The sequence below is a fragment of the Poecilia formosa genome, unplaced genomic scaffold (genome assembly GCF_000485575.1).
Source record: "Poecilia formosa unplaced genomic scaffold, Poecilia_formosa-5.1.2 Scaffold5, whole genome shotgun sequence".
NCBI classification, from domain to species: Eukaryota; Metazoa; Chordata; class Actinopteri; order Cyprinodontiformes; family Poeciliidae; genus Poecilia; species Poecilia formosa.
In genome coordinates, this window is record NW_006799944.1 from 5,034,610 (window position 1) to 5,055,862 (window position 21,253).

At 40.5% G+C, this 21,253-nt stretch overlaps 3 protein-coding genes across 5 annotated transcripts in view; 2 read left to right on the top strand and 1 right to left on the bottom strand.

The window, feature by feature from the left end:
* Positions 1 to 59: 59 nt before the first annotated feature.
* On the bottom strand, positions 60 to 6,709 carry bag4 (BCL2 associated athanogene 4). 2 transcript variants are annotated; one of them, XM_007564567.2, is made up of 5 exons: positions 6,418 to 6,709; positions 5,836 to 5,955; positions 5,438 to 5,548; positions 4,752 to 5,021; positions 60 to 1,599 (listed from the first exon to the last, which is right to left on the bottom strand). In XM_007564567.2, the coding sequence occupies exons 1-5, from the start codon at positions 6,493 to 6,495 to the stop codon at positions 1,156 to 1,158; spliced, it is 1,023 nt and encodes a 340-aa protein (XP_007564629.1). In that variant the 5' UTR covers positions 6,496 to 6,709; the 3' UTR covers positions 60 to 1,155. The 2 variants fall into 2 exon arrangements, with proteins under 2 accessions (XP_007564629.1, XP_007564620.1); XM_007564558.2 differs by having other exon boundaries at positions 5,438 to 5,659; positions 6,418 to 6,707.
* Positions 6,710 to 8,095: 1,386 nt separating this feature from the next.
* On the top strand, positions 8,096 to 12,615 carry lsm1 (LSM1, U6 small nuclear RNA associated). Its single transcript, XM_007564577.2, has 4 exons — positions 8,096 to 8,271; positions 8,399 to 8,467; positions 8,615 to 8,730; positions 11,694 to 12,615. The coding sequence occupies exons 1-4, from the start codon at positions 8,226 to 8,228 to the stop codon at positions 11,862 to 11,864; spliced, it is 402 nt and encodes a 133-aa protein (XP_007564639.1). The 5' UTR covers positions 8,096 to 8,225; the 3' UTR covers positions 11,865 to 12,615.
* Positions 12,616 to 15,176: 2,561 nt separating this feature from the next.
* The window catches only part of grk5l (G protein-coupled receptor kinase 5 like), a 38,781-nt gene continuing 32,704 nt past the window's right edge, over positions 15,177 to 21,253 (top strand). For both annotated transcript variants that reach the window (XM_007564586.2, XM_016678034.1), the window contains exon 1: positions 15,177 to 15,745. In XM_007564586.2, coding sequence (XP_007564648.1) covers positions 15,694 to 15,745 — 52 coding nt within the window. In that variant the 5' untranslated portion in view covers positions 15,177 to 15,693. The remainder of the gene's footprint in view (positions 15,746 to 21,253) is intronic.

The following is a 21,253-nucleotide window of genomic DNA, read 5'->3' on the forward strand; positions in this document are numbered from 1 at the left end:
AACGTGCATCACAACCAAAACTAACAAAAATAAACACAATGCAAAAAAAGGATTTTCCATGCAAACCTTTTGGTTGTTTTTAATATTCTACTTCTGATCAGATATAAAAATCACCATATCAAATATGGCACTTTTTCTTCTTCATTTCTCAAACAAAAACAAAAATGTTTGAGATGGGAGGTAAGAGGGGTGTAGAGACGAAGACCTGTAGTGCACATGTGCAGTCCAAACAAGAATCTGTGCCCTAGACAAAATAGTGAACAAACTCCAACTTGATCCTTGTGCATTTAACACTGTCTTTAAGCATACATCTTTACTGAAAATGTAATATTCTACTTTCGCAGGTGTAGAAAAAGTGAGGAAGAAAACTCTACTTTTAAAAAAGGAACTGCTGACATTGTCCTTCGCTTCTACAGAGATACAGGGCGTTCAACATGTAGGTGTGATTTTAGGTCTCCACTCTCAGTGGCCGGAGGAATCAGGGCAGCGGTCTTCAGGGGGTTGTCACTAAATCTGCTACAATACGGGCTGAGTGACAGGCTGTGCGAGTGCTTATCTGACACTACAGTGCATGCAAGGCTGAGAATAACAGAAACACTGCACCAGCTGCTGCAGAGACATGAGGAGGCGACTATGAGCAACTAAGTGCATCCCAAAGCCGACATGAGAGAGGACAACAGCATGACCATGCAAATGTTACAACAATCAGCCGAGGAAGTGTGTGTGTGTTGTCCCGAGAAGGTTGGACTGAAAACGGACCGAATATCCTGAGGATGGTCTGAACGTGTTGCACGACAGAATAAACACAAACAGCAGGACCCAGCGCCATGTTGGTGAGGACATGATGTAAAAGATGAGGGTAGCGAGCTCAGTCACTCACAGAGGCTGAAAGTCACTTATGATATACAAGTTTTATGTTTACTGCCAGCACAAAACACTCCTTAAAGGATTTTTTTAAACTTTAAATCAGAGGTGTGTCTACTCCTGTGGGGAGGGGGGGATCTATGTCCGTTACCTCATCTAAATGATAATGACACGTTGTCAGCAAATATTGTTACAGCTCTGCAGAGGGAGACTAAACACCTCCGTTTATCCATGGAAGATCTGAGCAAAGAAAATAATAAGCGAATAACAGGCAGATAAATAAGGTTTCGTTCAGAAAGCCTTCTTTTCCAGCCGGTCTAGAATAGCCTGAATTCTCTGCACAGCCTCTTTTCGGGCTTGTCGGACAGTCTCCTGTCCTTGAGTCTCCACAGAGTCTAGCTCCAGCAGCTCTTTGGTCAGCAGTTCCTCCAGGCACCGGTAGCTCTTGTCCGTTTTTCTCCCGACGAACTCGTCAACGTCTTCCTGAAGCAGCTGAACCCGGGCCATGACCTGCTGGACCTTGGCGAGCCCGGGGTTGTCGCTCAGCGGCTGAGGTCCGACCGGAGCGGCTGCTGGTTGGGGCTCGGGCTGAGAAGGACTGGGATCGCTTCGCCCAGCTTTGCTGTAAATCTGGGGAGGTGAGCTTATTTCAGCGGGCTTTCCGTTGGGGGGATTCGGGGCTGGAGCTGTCCTGGGTTTAGGTCCCACCTGAGGGGTTCGCTGGTGCTGTTGGTCCTACAATGCCACAGACACAGTGTGTTTAAGCTTCATTTGTGTCTTTACAACAGCAGTTAGAAGAATAATATCATTTAAAAAAAGGAGCAAAGAGTAATATCTTAAGTGTCATTCAGAAGTATTCACACTCCTCTCACATTTTGTCATGTTACAACAACAAAAAACTAACGCATTTTGTTGGGATTTTCTGTGATAAATCAATATCAAATGATGCTGAATTGTTGAGCTGAATTGTTAATTATATGCAATTTTCTTATTCTTTACAAATATCAATATGAAAAATCAAAAAGTGTCAATTTGTATTTAGCCCATTGAAAAAAAAAAATGGGACTAAAATAAATAAGACAAGCCCGGAGACAGACTGGCGACCTGTTCAGGATGTACCCCGCCTCTCGCCCAAAACGTTCGCTGGAGATAGGCACCAGAACCCCTCCCGACCCCACAAGGGACAAGGGTGTTCAGAAAATGAATGGATGGATGGATAAATAAGACAGATGAAGCTGATCCAGAATGCTGCTGCTCGTTTCCTCACTAAAACTAGGAAGAGAGAGCACATCATCCCAGTTTTAAAGTCCTGCCACTGGCTCCCTGTAGCTCAGAGAATAGATTTTACTCACTGAATCGCTGAACAGCATAGTACCGAAATATATTAAAGATCTTCTGTTGTACCAGAAGATCTAAGGTTTTCTGGATCTACTCTACTCTGCACCCCCAGAATCAGAACCGAAAATTGAAAAGCAGCATTCAGTCTTTATGCTTCTCTAATCGGGAACAAACTACCATAAAAATGCAAAACTTCTGAAACACTGAGTTCCTTTGAATCAACACTAAAACCCAGGGCTGGGAATTTATTAGAATTTAGCCAAGCATAAGTCCCTTATTGACTTTCATTGAGTTAGGAAATAAAATAATTCAAATTATACATCATGTTGCATTTGATTCAAACAACATTAAAGCTGACTTAAAGAATCCATCTGTCAAATAAACATTTGAACATGAAATGCAACTTTTTGAACAACAGGTTGTGTGCAGCCAAATTTCAAAACTCAAGGCATCGCCAGCGGAGGAAAACACCTCGGGTATCGTTTACTTTTCGTCTTTGCCATTTTACCTCCATGAAAGAGGTAGCTAAAAATGAGCAAGAGAATCACTCTGGTTGACCACTACAACCAGTCATATTAAATAAATTTAAAATATTAACGAAAAGTTCACACGTTTCATTAACTCAGCTCACATGTGAACATTATATAGATTTATTCCATACAGACAGATGTTAAATAGTTTTTATATTAACGACGAGGCTTTATTTGCTTGCAACTAATGAAAACACGACATTTGAGATTAGAATATTACATCAGACCATAGAAAATTTTAATGCGGAAAGGTGGGTCAAATGAAAAATATGTGTAATACCATATTACAGGTTATTTTCAAACTGTGCTTCTGACAAGCGAGTCTCATCGGAGCCCATATTCCATTTTATAAAATACGACTATAAATGCTGATATGACATGAAAATTATAAGTACAGTATGGCGCTAACATTAATACAATGTCCAGGGCGTGAAGGAGAATAACATTACCTGGGACATTTATGACAGACGACGATGTCGTCGAAGCTCCCCCCTCAAGAGTCACCGCCGTCGCTAAGCAACGTATCAAACACTTTACATTCGTACAAATCAGCTGTATGCTTTCTGGCCAACAGTTTGATGCATTTTATGGTGATTGGCCCTAGCATCGTTCTTTTTTAGTGTGTAATGCAACCATAGCACTTCTGCCGCGACGCCATCTTGGATATTTTCGGTCGCGAACGCATAGGGTCTAATGCGACGACTCTTTGATATGAACGACCTTCGTCAATGTATGGGAGGGGTCGTTGAGCTACAAACATAGCAGCACAACAACCACACCACATGAGAAATGGAAGGAGACAAACCAGCTGAGGGGGAAGAGAGAGAATGCGAACGCGCCCAGTTTTGTTTTGTTGTTAGCCTTTTGGTGCTCAGCTCTCAGTGTCAGTGCCTCTGCTCTGCTCACAACGGAGACTTGGTTTGATCAGTAGTATGACAGCCTTCTGGCCAATCACATGTGAGCATATGGGATCATACCATTATGTGAAAAGAGAGAGGGGGCCGACACGGCAGTCAGGAGAGTCTATCCCTTCAGGCATATCTGCTACTACTGTATGAAACTACAAGCTTTGCACATCTAGGAACAACATTTTTGCCAATTTTTCTCTGCAAGCATAGTTTAAACTCAGTCAGATGAAGAATGCTTGATTTTTTTTTTAAATCTTGCCAAAGATGTGAAAGTCTGAACTTTGCACAGTTTCACACATTAATACCCTATCATCCAAATTATTTAATTGTAGTTTTGAGTATGTGTAGAAAGTGAATCCTCACTGCACTCTAGTTTTGTCTCGTCTCACTGGTTTCCGTCCAGGGTCGTCCTTTATTTAACTTCATCCATATTGCAAGGAATTTCCCCTTGCCCCTTTAAAACAAATTTAAAAGAAAAAAGAAATGACCGAACAGTTCTCCATTTAAAAGTCAAAGCCTCCTTCAAACATCTGCAACATTTAAGTTTGACCTATAGTGGTCTATATCAGAGCAGGGGGAGCTAAACACAAATACAGGATTTTCAGATATGTCTTAAAACAAATCTTGAAAACCTCAGTATAATTGGCTTTTGCTTAATAAATAAGCTGAGCTACTGCATGAATGTCTTTTCTTCTAAATGTGAGAGAATGGACATCAGAAGTAATTACACCCCCCACCCCCTTTCTGTTTGTTTGCTTCCATTTTTCTTATCTTGGCTGTGCTCTTCAGCTGCACTTATCTTCCTGAGATGCACTGGACTGCAGTGACAACACTTCGCCACCAGTGGGCACATAGAGCACGGTGAGCAGCACTCCTGACTCAGCGAGCCAACGGCAATTAAGCGCAGCAACGGCTGGTCAGCGGAGGCGCTCACTGTCGCTCTCATGTTTCCACAGAATTTGTCAAAATAAAAGAACCTGCGCAACACCACACTGATTAATTTTCAAGTGTGCAACATAAAGAGACTTTGTAGTTGCAACATGACAAAATAAGTACGAGTGTTTACACAAGATGCTGAATGTATCAACAAATTGACTGCAGTTATTCTTACCTTGGGCTGATAGGGCGGTGGAGCACCAGTTCCAGTTCCTGGCCATGCTGGAGGATGTGCTGGACGGACATGATTTCCATAATGGTTTTGTGAAGGCTGCTGCCCTGGGTGCCACTGCTGCTGTGAGGGAGCATATGGACCTGTGTGCCCCCAAGCATCACCCTGAGGGCTGGGATGGAGCGGCTGCGCAGTGGGATAGGGGGGATTTGGAGGCACAGCATGTCCAGCTTCGCTGTAGTGGGAGTATGGTCCAGATGGGTATCCAGGACCCTGAGGGAACAGCCAACACATGTTGGTTTTTTAAAACATCTCTTCAGTATTGCTCGGATGAACACATTTGCATAGAAATCAATATGACTTTAAGGATGAGGCTTTCTCCAAGGAGGAAACTGAAGCAAGCCTCGCTCCCGACCAGGACTGGGCATTGTCAGCGACTCCTCACATACAGTCCATAAGCGTTCACCCACTGCCTTCAGGCAAACTTTAAAAGCAAACCCACCACAACGCTACGGAGCTTGCCTCAGGCTGTTAAAAACTCTGAATTAAAGTTAGGATTATGCACCTTGTTTTTATCCTATATTTTTCTCACAAATCTGCTTTAAACCCATTTACTAATCTGTTTCACTGTTCAGAATTAGATAGCAAACTGATTTGATTTGTGCATTTCAGGTGTAACATCATCTCACCCCTTGACAGTGCGGACCAGAATAATGATGATGCTGGTGCTGGGCGTGTGGTTGGCCCGACGGCCCACCGCTCTGCTCAGCTGGACAGCCTTGGCTAGGGTAGGAACTTCTCTGTGGGTCAGCACAGTAGAAAGGGTTGGATGGATGAAAACCACTCGCTGGATACTGGTTTTGTGCAGTGTTGTAGACTCCATGGCCGTTTGGATAGCCTCCTGGCATTACCTTTAACCAAAGCAAAGAAGAGATTTACTATTTGTAGAAATGTGCAGTTTTATGTAGTCGTAATATAAATATGAAACAAATGAAAAGCATTCAGGAGAGACTTGGGAAGATTAGTAGATTAACTCCAACTTGTTTGGACCAAGGCAGGTCGGGTTGTGTTGCATAATGAGCTGTACCTGTGGATTGTATTGTTGCTGAACATCTGATCCCGAGGGATAAGTGTTTGCATAGTGTCCAGTGGAGTGAGACTGTGGATACCAGTAATGAGAAGGGTAACCTGGATACTGGGGAGCATCCTGTAAACGCAATATGCCACAAAGAAAAAGCAGTACATTAATGTTTAACAGGAAATGGTAGCTGACTCAGTCAGGCTGCCTGTCCTTAAACAAACAATATCTGATTTATCAATTACAATGGCTCAATTACTGCGCTGGCTGGACCGGTTTCGGACAAACTCTTCATACGCTGCAGCTAAGCTAAATTTACTCACGTGTCAGATTAAATATTGTTAACATGAAGGTTATATTTAGTGAAAAAGCCAAAACCCGAACAGGAGCTTTACAACCAAGCTAGTTGTAACTATTACATAATGCCAGCTAGCTCAGTTAGCTTTGCAGCTAATACTTTAACAGCTCTCTACGTAAGCCACTTCGGTAGCATACATCAATTCCCCTAGGTTTTATTTTCTTGATATTAAATACATTACATTCCTTTTTTTAAAGCAAATATGACTATTTAAAGCGTTTCCATTCACTCACCATAGCGCTATTCCAGTTTCCGTGGTTATTTCCCGAGTTACAAGTCGAGGGCCAGCCAGGTTTCAGATTTGACTGCATTTGATGGTGATGCTTTAGCTACGTGCGTTTGCTGCCAGCCGTCCCGTCATCTGTCATTGTAAAGAAAAAAAAGCCTTTAACTAGCACAGCGATACTTATTTAAGCTGTCAGGATTCCCAGAGTGGTTTCTTCGCGGAAGTGAAGCTTGTCTGATTGAAGTCAGGAAACGATAGTCAGGCGAAGCTAAGGGAAGTACTGGCCTGTCTCTTTAAATAAACAAAGAGGGAACAAAATATCAAGATGCCTCACTCAAACGCATTTTTATGGAATTATGAAAATCTTTACAAAGTGATCAGCCTTAACATGTACTGTAAATGTGTTCAAATTGCAATAACAGAAATGTAAAATTATTGGTACTGGACATTTTGATATTTTGCTTACATGAGAAATATTTTTCTAAAATACTTTTTTTAACTAATCTTATGAAACTGTATGATATCAATAACCTATAAACGATCTTTGGTGGCACATCTACGTCAACAGTCTCTTAAGAACTGATAAGAAACCAAAATTGACTCAAACTATACCATTTTTAAAAATAAATCAATTTCAGCATGCATTTTGTTGGAGTCTGTCTTCAAAAACTTTGCTATATAGGCTACTACTTCAGAACACCAGGTGTTAAACATTTTATTTTTATGGGAATATGTGGGTCCCTACACACAGAGTAAAATATTTTTTATAGGGTTTAATATGATGTTGACTAACCCTTTGGAGATATTAAAGCTTCAATATTTTCCACCAGATTTAATTAGTGTGTGGGAATTTATGACCATCCCTCCCACTAGTCTCATGCCAACTCACTGAAAAGTATTTTGTCAGATTGGGGTGAGGAAAGCCAATATCTTGCTTATCCTTCCTTGTTGGACCCTACTTTGTGCACTATCATCATGTTCTAACCCCCACTCCCAAACTTAGTTCTTAGTTAATCTGTCAAATTTAGTTAGACAGATTAAATTGTCCAACATCTCTTTATATGCCAACACATTAAAAGTTAATTTTACTCTAACTAACCTGCTGAGCCAACTCTTGAAGAAGAACTCCATAACATGGTGCAGCAAACTTTACTCAAAAAATAACACTATCCACTGATGTCTTTTTGGGATTTTACATGGCTTGACACATTAAGTAGCTGTTATTCCCTGTTGTTTGACTGTGGAATATTCTGTAATGAAGAAATTTCACGGCTAAACCAGGTGACTTTGTATCAGGGTACCTTGCAGGAATTTGCTGAGCTGAGAGTAAGCCATTCTTTTACAAATGTTTATGAGATCACTCTCCGTGGGTACTGGAAATTAAGTACTCGCAAAAATATGGATGTAGAGTTAAAACTGTAAATACCAGAGGGAATACATATACCAGGTAAGAACAAATAAATCAAATTTAAGGAAAGAGTGAAATATTAAGACACTTGTATAGTTTTTTTTTTCTTTTTCTTTTTCTTTTTCCAGTCTCATAGAGCAATTGGAAATTTGCTCACTTTTGTCGCAGCAAGTACCGTTTACTTGAACCAGAAGGTGGCGGTAATGCAAGTCAAATCATGGCAACCTATGTTACGTAGTCGTAGAAGAAGAAGAAGTAGTAGTAGTAGTAGTAGTAGAAGAAGAAGAAGAAGAAGAAGAAGAAGAAGAAGACACTTCCTGCGCAGATGTTAAAAGAAACAAATTCTGAAATATTCATGGCTTGACGGTAAATAAATGTGCTGGAAGTGAAAAATACCGAAGCTCAAGATGAACTACGTACCAGGGACGGCAAGCCTCATTGACGACATCGACAGTAAGCTGGAAGCACCAATTATTCCTCATTTGCACAGAACATTATGCTTCTCCGGAGAGACTTGAAATGTTTGTATGCATATTAAATGTGTAATTTAGTGCGCTTCGTGTTCGGTTGTACCCTGCAGAAAAGCACCTGGTGTTGCTCCGAGATGGCAGAACTCTGATTGGTTACCTCAGGAGCATCGACCAGTTTGGTACAGCTTCTTTAAATCAGCTCCACTTTTATTTTTTTTTACACTCTAGATAATCAAGTGAAATCAGTTCAGTTTGCTTAATTAGTTCACCATTTGTACATATTTTACCGTCAACTCTCTGACATACGTCCTGCTTCTGTTTCTCAGCCAATTTAGTGTTTCACCAGACGGTGGAGCGCATCCACGTGGGGAAAAAGTTTGGAGACATCCCGAGAGGAATTTTCATCGTGAGAGGGGAAAACGTAGTTCTGCTTGGAGAGATGGTACTGGCATTCTCACTTTGCTCTTTTTGTTGGTTACTGTGATGCAAACTGGAGTCCAGCAGCGTTGCGTTATTGCAAAAATTAAACAACAACAACAACAAAACTGCTGCTGGTCAAGTGTTAGGATAATTGTACTTAAGGCCCAGAGGAGATGAAAATATTACCAGGTGGCAATGATGATGCGCTAACATAAGTTAAGATTATAGAAAAAGGTGATAATGATTTCATGTATCACTACAGAGTTCTTCTTTTTTCTCGATTGTAAGAGAATAGGTTTAATGTAATGTACGTTTTAAGATGTATTTACAAGTTCTTGGCACTTATCAAAACACCCCATTTGGAATACTGATGTGGGAATATTTGCAAAAGTTTCTTTGCCAAAATATACAATTTCAGTTCAAATTCAATAATGAAGAAGAAATATTTATTTACCCCAAAGGACAACTAAATGTCTTATAGTATTTCCAGTTAGTCATCGTGGCTTGTGATTCTCTGGGTAGGACTGATCTCTGGTAGCAGTCAGTCCTGCAAGAAACCTAAAAAGGCTTCTGACTTAAGATTGTTCCTCTATGATAGTCTTGTGACTGTGATATGATATAGGCTCAATTTCCAGGTATCCTTGTATTAAAAAAAATGAAAGCAGATGTATGTTATTAAAGGTGAAATCTTTATTCTCACATGTCCAACACATGAGCTTCAATAATTGACCTGTATAGTATTTGTCACAGTTAACTGACTTGTAATTGTTCTTCATTCAGTTAAGTTCAGTATGTGGAATGCCATCAAAAACATCTACAAGAAAAGCTGTTGGAGCATGTTAGAAAACTGAATGAACTATATAAGCAGCAGCTAACAATAACAGTAACTTTAAAAAGCTAAACAAAATATCCTTTTATTTCTCCTGTAATTTGTCTTCATGTAAGGCACTTAAAAACTAAGTTGAAAACACTCAGTCTAAAGTTCAAACCCTACAGAAAAAGATTTTATTTTTTAATATTGAACATACTTTGAGTGCAGTAAGAACAAAAAAAATGACACTTTTGAAAACAGAAAATAGTAGTGGAGATTTCTTCTTGTCCAGGGTATACTGACCTCTAGACTGATGTTTGACCGCACTGCAGCGACAGTCAACCTTCTAGGCCAACACACAGAGCAAGGCTGAGTCATAGAGCTTGTCACACTCTAAATGTACATCATGTATTGAGTCCTAAATGTGTACTGGCAATAATACAGCCTGTGCTATTACATTAGCTTCAGAATGCTTTCTATGACTACTGTTAGCAGTAAACATGCAGAGTCCTCCACTATTTTTATCACCCCTGATAACGATGTGTAAAAAGCCTTTATAAATGAACTTGTTTTTCTATTGCGTGAGCTTCATATCTCTGAGAAATGCAGAAAAAGAAATCCAGCTTTTTTTTTGACTACATTTATTCACCCTGGAAACAGTCGCGCATAAAGAAATACAAGTTACAAATGGAACTCCTAGCACTTCATATAAACATAATGTAACTGAAGCATTTATTTTTAATGCTGGCTTTTTGAAAAATAATGACGTTTCAAGGAACTTCCGGTTAATAATCTATGACTTTGTTCTACTGAGTTAAAAATATAACAGGACACACAGGGACATTTATCTTTACCACGCTTCAAAGTGTGAAGAGTAGATGACAGGCTTTTTTTTTTATGTTATGTTATGGAGCTGCATACATTTGTGTAAACCAGAAAATGTCTATAAAGAAAAAAAATGGTGCTAAGCTAAACTTGGTTCATATGTACCACTAGAGTTACTATTAAATTAGGAAATTTGTATAAAAATAAAAGCTATTTCTCTCCAACATACTAGATTTAACTGCATTGTAATTTTTAACTGGAACCATGGTCGGATGAGGCTAAGATTGAGCTGTTCTGCAGCACACACTGCAGGTGTGTGCTGCAGAACATTTAACACTACAACGTGTGTAGCGTTAAATTAGTGGAAAATCACATCATGCTGATTGTCATTCATTGTGCAGGATCTTCTTCCTTCTCTTCCAAAAGCCCATCGAAATCTTAAGATTTTGGTGATTAATGGACTGCTTGACATTCAAGGACACAAAAAAAACCCTTTGTGTTTATATAAAAAAAAAGTGAAAATAGGGTGTCATCTGACCTTTTAACAGAATAATGACTCAATAAACATAGCCAAACAACGCAAAAATGGATCACCAGGCAAAAATTAACCTTCTTCCAAGGTCATCACAGTCCCAAATCGAAACAAAGAACCTTGTGAGTGAGCTGAAGAGAGCAAGATAGAGAACCAAGGACTCTGGTGACCTAAACGGATTGTGTAAAGAGCAGTAAGATTTCCCTGTATGCTCTAATCGGGTAATGTGTAAGGAGAAAAGTTGTCCTTCTGTCACATGGGTTGTTGTACAAAATCTGAACAGCAGGGGGTGCCAACGAGAGCAGGGGCGGCGTACTTGAGTTCAAGTAAATGTGCTGAATTAAACGTGTTGTTTGACGTGAGATTATTCTGCTGCAATGAAAAAAATATATTTTTAAGGATTTTTATACATATTTGCTAGAGGTGTCAGTAAACATGGAGGTTATTGTACATTAATCATAGTTCTTTCTAATGTATAACCTATTTAAATTAAGACTAGATCAAGTGTATGGATGTGATATTAACATGATCATCGCTTTGATTTAGAGTTTTGTCTGATTTAGTCTCATTTACCATTTTCGGTTAATTTCATCAGTCATGTATTTTTCATAATTTAATTTTTTTTTTAATTGCTGGTAAACAGGTGTAAATGCTGCTGATGATTTTGTTTGCTGGCCCCCTTTGATGAAACATTAGTTGCAGAACAGTTGGGGAGTCGGTGTTTGAAGAAGCAGAGGACATAACATGTAGATCTTTAGTAAAGTTGTAGGTGTCACAAACAGTTGGCCTGTGACGTGGAGTGTGTGTCTTTCTGTAGGACGTGGATAAGCCCTGCGATACCATCCTGCAGCAGGTCTCCATCGAAGAGATCCTAGAGGAGCAGCGGCTGCAGCAGCAAGCCAAGCAGGAGACGGAGAAAGTCAAGATGCAGGTCCTGAAGGATCGAGGCCTTTCCATTCCCAAAGCGGATAACTTGGACGAGTACTAAAGCAGTTTTCTTTTGTTTTTGTTTTTTTTTCTCACGAGCCCTTTTTCTCAGTTTGTATCGGACTGGTAACTTGTACCTTTGATCCGAGGAGTTTTGTGTTTTGTGGGCAGAATTATCAAGTTTACTGTACTGGTCGATTTTTATTTGAAGTGTTTGGAGGAAACTGTGATCAGCTCGTCTCAGTTTTGCAAGATCATGGCAGCAAAGTAAAAAAAAAAAAAAAATGTTTTCCCAAATTATTGTTTGTAGTTTTGGGTACATAGAAGCACTTTGTATTTTGTCACAATGTGGTGAGCTTTCATGTCTGCATTTGCTAATGATGAGCACTACTTTCTCAAATAAAAGAATGATTAGTTTGTCATTATGGGAGCTGCTTGGGAAAACATCTAATCACATCATCTAATCGTTCCTCTGTCTCTGATGCATGCATTGCTATAAAAGCAGTTTATTTTTAGAATAACCCATCAGGGTGCGTCCTGCAGAGTGACCTCCTACACGGGACTCTGCAGATCTACAAGAAAAAAGGCATCATTCTCTGTGGCAATTGAATTAAGGCAGATCAGTGGATCAGACAGCCTGTGTCCTGTTGTAGAGATCACGGCGCGTCCGGACAGATCGATCCTATCTGCCCTCATCAGTCAATAATCCGCCTGTTAATTGTTTGGACTAATGATGATCATGTAACAGAGCTCCCGTGCGGGAGTCGTATTTTGCATGCAGCCCATTATTAAACCAATTATTGCCACTGCCACATGGTTTTGCCCTCTTCCGCTGCTCAATATGTTTAATGTCGTTAGTATCACAACTTGTTTTAATGCAGGGGACGGACACACAGCCTGTCTGTGAAGGAAAGGTTCCCTGAGAGATTTCAAGTAAATTTATAAAGCGTGTGACTTCCTCAGGACTTCAAAATAAAAGTTGCGAATTAGTGTTTAACTTCAGTTTGTTTGTAATATATATATATTCACCAAAAAAAAAGAAGAGAAGAAATATTATTATATTAATTTTTGCCCAAGTTGGGAAAAAAACTTGAAAACATTTCTGCATATATTTTCACACCTCTTTCCCTTCAGTGACTTTTATCCTTGCCAGACTCTCCCTTCGGTGCGGTGGATCTCTGCAGCTCCTCCAGAGTTACCACAGGCCTCTTGTCGGTGTAGATTCCGAGCTCAAGTTCTCACAGGAAGGCGTCCTGCAAGCTTTTGGAGCAGTTTATAGTCCAGTCTACCTGAGTCAAATAGCGTCATTACATTCAGCAGAGTTCTGCTAGTGATTTAAGTATTTGATTTATGTAGATACACGCCTAAAAGATGTAGAAGGATAAGGTCGGAAATTGGACAGCCCTGATTTTACTGGACAGCAATGTAGCTCCATACTCTTTCCATTTCTTTAAACTTCTCAAACACTTTCTCCCTGGCCTCCCTTCTGGTCTTCATGATACTGTTTGTTCTCTACTGTTCCCTAAGAAACATCTGAGATCTTCAAAGGACATCTGGATTTATCATAAGATTAAATTACACAGCGTTGCGTTCTGTTTAGTAAACATGTCTTCTGAAGGCAGTCGGTGAGATTGTCAGAGGAAAGGAGCTTGAATACAAATGCATGGCACATTTTTTAGATTTGGGAAACTATTTAGAAAATTGTGGATTTTTTATATCTCAGAATTATCCATGGTTGTGTGTAGATTTAACACATAACATTCCATTAAAACACATTCAGAATTATAGTTGAGAGAAAATGTCAATAACTTAAAGGTGTATGAATACTTTTTACAACTGTGAGACGGCTGTGTTTTAAGACAGGACAGAAGTTAAAAGTCCGATCTAAAATTATTTAGTTATTTCCATTACATCTCTATGCAGTTGGCTTCAAAGCCCCCTTCCCATAAGGACTGAGGTAGAACCCTGGCTTGACATGTGATGCCAACAAAGGAAGTAGCATTAAGTGCGATCGAAGTGATGGCTAATAGCCCCTAAATCATCCCTGGATGCCCTTAGAAATTACTTTTACGAAGATCAATGCGCGTTTCCAACAAATCAATATTAGAAAAGTCACTCCCAGTCATTTGACCATTTGTCATTTTACATAATTCATCATTAATAAGACAATGATGGTACACAATAGAGATGATGATAGAGATAATGATATACATTAGACTATGATTGTCTGTGTTCAATCCATTTTCAAGCTTCACGCTGGCATTCAAGCAGGGAGCGTTTACATCATAACATCAACAGATAAAAGACTTTTATGTGCTTAGCTGCAGATTCCACAGGGTATGGATCGAAGTGGGAAGTTTCAAAACTGTCTGCCTCCACTGTTAGCTTAGCACTTAAGGAAAATGGCCATTAGCCTGCTTTAGTATCAATATAGACCCATGAGTGTCGGGATGCAAGTTTTTTTTTTTTTAAAGGCCCATTAATATTATACAGTTAAGTCCAAAATTCTTCATATCTGTGTCTGATTTATGTTTAAAGTAAACTTCTAATCTTACCAACATGTTTCCTCTGACTGAAACTAAGCAACCAGCAAGAGCCACAGCTTAAATCTGTGGACGGACCAGATTAAAGATTAGGGTGATGACAAAGAGGCCTTCCGGCCTCAACACGTTGGAGCTCAAAGCCAAAGATAAATTGTCAAAAATACTATGGAGACAGACAAAGGGTTTGACTGCTGTGACACCAGTAAAGACGATTAATTTTTGTGAAGGACATAAATGATATTTGACATGACTCAGTGTCTTAGACATGACTTATTGGCACACTCGTAGGCCCTGGTGCTGTCTTCATTATGTTTTCAGCACATAGTTTCCTTGGAGTTTACATGGAGATGAAGACCGATGCTTCTCACCATTTTTTGACATAAATATCTTGCTTGGAGGAACATAACTAGTGTTTTCATCATTTGCCTCATAATCAGAATCATCAGAATTAACCTCAATGCTGATTGCTGCTCACACTTCATACACATCTTCTGTATGTCACTGTCATGATCAAAGATCATTCTCAGCACCTCCAGGTCTGTCACCTTTTTCCAAATACTATTGCTTACATTCACAAAAATCCCACAAATATTAAATCACTTCATCTCATATGAGTTTTATATAAAGTACAATGCAATATACGCATTAATAAAAAATAAAAAAAATATTTGGGGCCCTCCCCCGGCCCATCTAATCCCTTTTCTAAAACCTGGCCCGGTCGAGATGTATTTATATTATTTGTACGTGCTTTTATTTTGATGCATATTCTGCTGGCTGTAATGCCTGCAGCTTGACGCCGCTGTGGCACAGAGGCCCAGCCTACGCTGATTACGCACCAGCAGAAGGAGGAGGGGGCGCCGAGCCGATGTCCTCTCTGGTGCACTCAGCCAACCTCTGCCGTTGTAAAGCTGGTGCTGCCCTGGTGTGTCGGCGTAAAGGATCCGCCGAGAATCCCCGATTCGCTGGCGTCGAGATCCTCCAAGTTGGCCGTTTTCCGCTTCGGACATCATTTCGCACCCGTATTACGCATGGAATGGTTTTGGGGGGACTGGAGTAGAAATGCAGCGCCGCACGTCCAGCCCACAACAAGAACCATGCCCAACTTACACTGCAAGCAAACCTATGTCATCCTGTTTTATCTTTTACGACTTTGATATGAGAGAAATCTGCTCGGATCTCGACGAGGAGTGAAGGAAACAATCCCCGCCGCCGGCACCGGCTGAAGGACGCTGTTTTTCGCTGCAGAAGCTCCAGTAACCCAAACCCTCCCTCTCTCCCCCCTCCCCCCACCCCCCCCCCTGCCCCCCTCCGCGCGCGCGCTCAGCATTTAGGATTTTCCTCTTTTTGATGGAGCTGGAGAACATAGTAGCCAACACTGTACTGCTAAAAGCGAGAGAGGGTAAGTCGAAAGAAGCTATGTGTGTGCATAGAGGGAGGGGGGTGGGGGGGCAGGCTCCGGCTGGGTGACATTTTGCGCTCAGTGTGCAGAAAAGATGGAAATGATCGCAGAGATAGCAGCAGCCTGCGGATCGTAGGCTCAGGTAGACCCTACAGATGCAACAGAGAGAAGGGAGGGGGGGGAGGGGGGTGCTTATGCAATAGATAACTAAACATCAAAACACAATCATGTATTCTCTTCTTGTTGTCAAATGAAATCTCTAATCATCCTCGCAGGTTGTTTTATTCCCTCTGATTTTTGACTGATCTTATGCTCCCCCCCCCCTCCCCACTTTACCCCGCTTCTCCAACACATATGTAAAGGGGGGCGGGTGGGGGGTCTGCCTCACACATCCGCTTTCGCTGTCTGTGCAAATGAAGGCGCTCTTTCGCAACGTCTCTGTGCGATGAAGCACGCATTGAGGCAGGGAGAAATAACTCCTTTCTGCACAGGGAATACATGAGTGTAGGCTGGCGGCTGGCGTTTGGATGGCGATCCGATGACGTGACCGGTGTTGAAATCTATGCAGGGGGGGCTGCAAAGAGAGGCTCTCTGGCTGTCAGTGTGGAAAAGAGTCAAATGTCTTGAGAAGGCCACATGCAGCTTCAACTGTGGGTCTGAATTGATAGCAGGGTCCATTATCTCCTCCTTTTGAGGAAGAAAGCCCGAATCTGGGCATGGAGTGAGAACTGGTATCTTCTTTGTAGGAATCGGTGTGTCGGTCTCTGCAGCTTTTGCATTTGTACTTTTTATTGTAGTCGTCAGCTGTTTTTTTTTATTTCCCTACTCTCTCCTTAAGTGGGATGAATCTGTCACTAGATTGGTGACATGGGAGTGTGAAATGTAAACGAAAACAGAAGACAGTAAAATTCAAATAATAAAAAAATACTCCCAAAGGGAAACTAAATGTTGTTGTAAATCATATCGTTCAAGTAACTTCAAAACGTCACAGTGGATGGTGATCCCGTGGGCAGAGGGATCTCCTGTAGCAGTCAGTATTGTAATCTGAAAAAGCTTCTGACTGTAAACCCGTTGCCGTATCTCAGTCCCATGACCCTGGTGACATAACAACAGCTCAGGATCCGGGCAGCAGAGATGATATTCCACAGAAACATGTCCTGGAGGATACCATCAGTTGTTAGCAACACTGCTAATCCACCTCACTTGCATTTGCTGCTCCTTTTGAAATCTCTGTCTGGTCATTTGATTCGAAAGCTGCGCCAGAGAGACGTTGGAGTCGGGGATATGATCCTCGCCTATTATTATTATTATTATTATTATTATTATTATTATTATCTACGGGAGAGATGGTTTGAAAGTCTTCCTTCTCTCTCTACTTTTCTCATCCTGCTCTGCATTCATGACGTCTCCTTTTTAAATTGCACTGGATTTTGGGGTCATAGTTCAGATATTTATTTGAGCTGAGGATGTGCCTTGTTGTAAAAAGTAAACAGACAAAAGCAAAAAAAAAAAACAACAAACACCTTGTTGCCACAGTTACGGAAAATAACAATGGTCCATAAGTAAAAAATTGAGAGCAAAAAACTTTACGCAAAACGCAAAGCTCAACCAAAAAAAACAAGAACAAAAGTCTACAGAAATAGTAAAATAGTAAAAAGGCATTATAATGTTCCCATAAGATTTTTCTCACCCCCAAACGCTTTGATAATTATAAATACCGCCATATTGTTAAATTGACACACACACACACACACACACACACACCCACACACACACACACACACACAAAAAAACAAACTCTGAAACAACGACACAGCAGGTCAGTAACTGGAGTACATCCTAAAAATATTTTTCACATCAAAAGAACAAATAATTTGGAGATTTTTCGGTCTACAGTGAAAAATGTCATCAATGCAGAGAAGATTTCTGTGAATGATGCTTTCCAAAAGTCGACACTGTTCACAGAAACAGTTTCAGATACAGTTGGTGAAACACAGTCATGGCAGCATCGTGCCAGGGAGATGCCTTGTTTTCAACCATGAGGCTTTTTTCTTTGCAAACTAAACTGCAGTCAGTTTTCATGCATCGCCACAGATTATATAGGTCTGGCTATTGTAACACAATATGCCTTTATCACATGTAGTTTATACTGCATGTGGTTACGTCTATTTTCCCATTTTGTCTACTGTTTCAAAATTTTTATGGGATGTAGTGTTAAACCAAAAACAAATTTTCATTTCAGGATTCTGCATCATATTTAAATTCAAACGTGTGCGTCGCTTAGCTTTTTTTCTGCGTTGTGTTTGTCTGTCTATGAAAATCGAATAAGCTACCTTGAAGTTTGTGGCTGTAAAGTGACATTCTGTACTTGGAGGTTCAGATTTCTCATTTAACGTCAGCAATTGACGTTATTCACACACTCACAATTGTTAACCATTGCTGGGTGAGTTTCTGATTAGGCCTGTCGCGATAAACGATAAATCAATTAATCGCACGATAAATTAAACCTATCGACTTAATTTTAATTGTCGACTTTATCGTCTCTTCCTGCCTTTTTTTCCCTTTCTCTTGATGACACTGAATGAAAAAAGGCTCATCTCCGGTGCTCTCCACTGACCCTCCCTTCTTCATTTCCTTAGTGTAATGCACAGCGCACACTACACGAGTTGTCGGCCGACTGTCGGCCCATTTTCAAAACCTGAGAGACACATTAGCCGACAGAAATCCTAGGTATAATGGTTCGATCCGGTTCGATCGTGCAGTGTGGTGTCCAGCCACATGGGCACAAAATAATGGCTACAAGTCCAGTTAACTAATTTTAAAACCAGGCATTAATCAATGCTTTACTAGAATCTACCTGTGACGCATGTGGCTAAAATCAGCGTAAAGTTCTGACTGAATGAAAATCATTATAACCTATTTATGTCACCCTTTGTCATTTCTATCTTCTTTGCACGAAATGTTGAATAAATATTAATGTTGTTTCCACATATCATCTCCAATATCCGCTGGATTTTGGGTTGCACCGTGTCAGCTGTTTGGGATTCCCCTCCGTAATTTTCTGATTGGCTACCTGTCACATTCAGCAAGCTCCCAGTTGGGGAAATCCCCTTAGTGATTCTTGAGAATAGGGACAAAACAGGTCCTACGGATAAAGCACAAAATTTGAATAAAACATACACAAAATATATATTTTTTCAAATATCTGACTAAACTAACCTGGGTCATGTGAGCACAACAATGTATATGTTTCTCGTGTTTGCTGAATATTTTTTTTAATTTAAACATTGTAGTCGGTGGATGATGCCTGTAAAATCCCTTGTCCAGGAGCAGAACTCAACACATTATAATAGTTTAAAACAATTAAAGAAATGCTAAAATTATATATTATGACAAGTATAAGTAGTCATATAAATAATTATAAAAGTATTGATAAATTGAATTAAAAATCATTTTTATATATTTTCCAACTCCATTGAAATTTGTCCCTAGTTTTTGTCAACACCGTCAGACATGAAAAGAATGTTTTGGGGGCATTATTATCAGGCATTATTGGGGGGCACCAGAACTTCTGAAGACCCCATGATCACTTCTTTTCTCTTCCTTTGCTAAGAGGGCTAGTTAGCTCTGGTTAGCTTATGTTATTCTTTAGTTTTTTTCTTCTGTTTTATTCCTAAGTTGCTTGTCACAACCATGATGTGTCAGCACCATAACTGACAATTTACAAAACTTTGATGAAATTTTGTGAAATAAAAGCTTAATTTTGGTAAACTGTAAAGATTTCATGGACCTGACAAGCTACAATATGGCCTCCTTCAGAATAACATCATATAAATTGAGGTAGTTTGGCATTTCGTCAACTCAGTCAGATGTCAACTCCATCAGAGTTTTTGTGACTCTTTCAGCGAAATTGTCAAATCTCACTCAAATGTGCAATTAATTCATCACTTCATAATCTGCACTCTTTTGGTTGAATGCAGTATTTATTTTCACTTTGGCTTCATGTTGTTTAGTTTTTATTCAAATACGTATTTTGTTAATGGAGACTGAGAATCCATTTTATTTTTGTTTTTGGTTGTTTAGTTTATTTAGTTCTAAATAAACTAAACAACAAAATAACACAGTGTTACGTGTTCTTTTGAAAATAGTGTATTTAGCTATCGCAATAATTTTTTAGACAATTAATCGCTCAGCAAAATTTGTTATCGTGACAGGCCTATTTCTGATTCAACTCCAGCATCCCTCTTCCTTGGAAAACTCTGCAGAACCCGTTCATGCTCACCACAGACATCATTCCGTTCACCATGAGGAATTTAAAGCCAGTGCATTGGCGAAAGGTGCTCATCTGAGGTTGGAGACACACGTGGTTTCCCAATTTACCTACCTGGTGAACTTTTTAGCAGCTTTTCCAGCTCTACCTTTCATGTAATTACAGTTCTTGGCAGCGATGACAGAGAGTGTTTTGGGAGGAATCATGAAGCAAATAACTAGAAAGCTGACGAGGTATTTCAGAAGCACATTTGCGTATGGATCAGACTGCGTGCTTGTTTAATGGCAGTGGAGAACAAACGGGCCGGCAGAATCGAGGTTCATGAATTAATAAGAGCAGCTAATGACCACAGCAGATCCACCTTGTCCCAGCAGCTCTGTTGGGGCTCGCTCGGCCCGTCGTTCCTAGGAAAAACACGGCCTCTCTGAGGCAATATTTGAAGTTTCTGAGCAGCTTTATCAACGTCTCTATAAATGCTTCAGGTTGAGGCTGCCCCTGCAGATTTGCAGCCGTGGCCCCTCCAAAACATGTCACAGGTTGTTGCGAGTCCATTCCTGGTCAAATCGTTTACCGGTGAGAATCATTAGAGGTTTTGTATTACACGGCCCAGTGCCAGTGCGCTGCAGATTCCCCCACCACACACACACACACACACACACGTTGCCCCGTGTGCCGGGAGCGTCTCCCTCATGCGAAAGCGTGGCAGAGCGAGCAAGCGCACAGGTTCACCTCGGATCACGGACTAGCAACGGGCCGGAGAATGTAAATGGAGCAAATAAAGACTGTTTACTCTTTGTTTGTTTATGTGCAATCATCTCGAGCAGAAGCTGAAGGGAGAGGCAAACCTTGTCTGTCCAAAAAGCTCCCAGCCACGCACAACAGGAAGGCCCAGTTTACACTGCAGCCTTTGGCTTGTTTATGCCAGCGTCCTCACACATCCTGCATCAGTAAAACAGTGTGAGTGACAGCCATGCACAGAATTAAAACGCTACTGATGCACCCAGCAGAATACAGGCGCTCTGTCGACCAAATATCGCTCCTTGGACACAGAGCAGAGAGATATGGAAAAAGTATTTGCCAGCTTTATAAGACATCTTCTGCTTTTGTTTTTGGTGTCACATTTGAATGTTTCAGATCATTTTCAAGAAAATGTAAAAACAAGCGTTCAAATAAGAATTTCCTTTATAAGAGGAAAAAAAGCTTTCTAAACCAACCTGGCCATGTTTGAAGCTTTAATT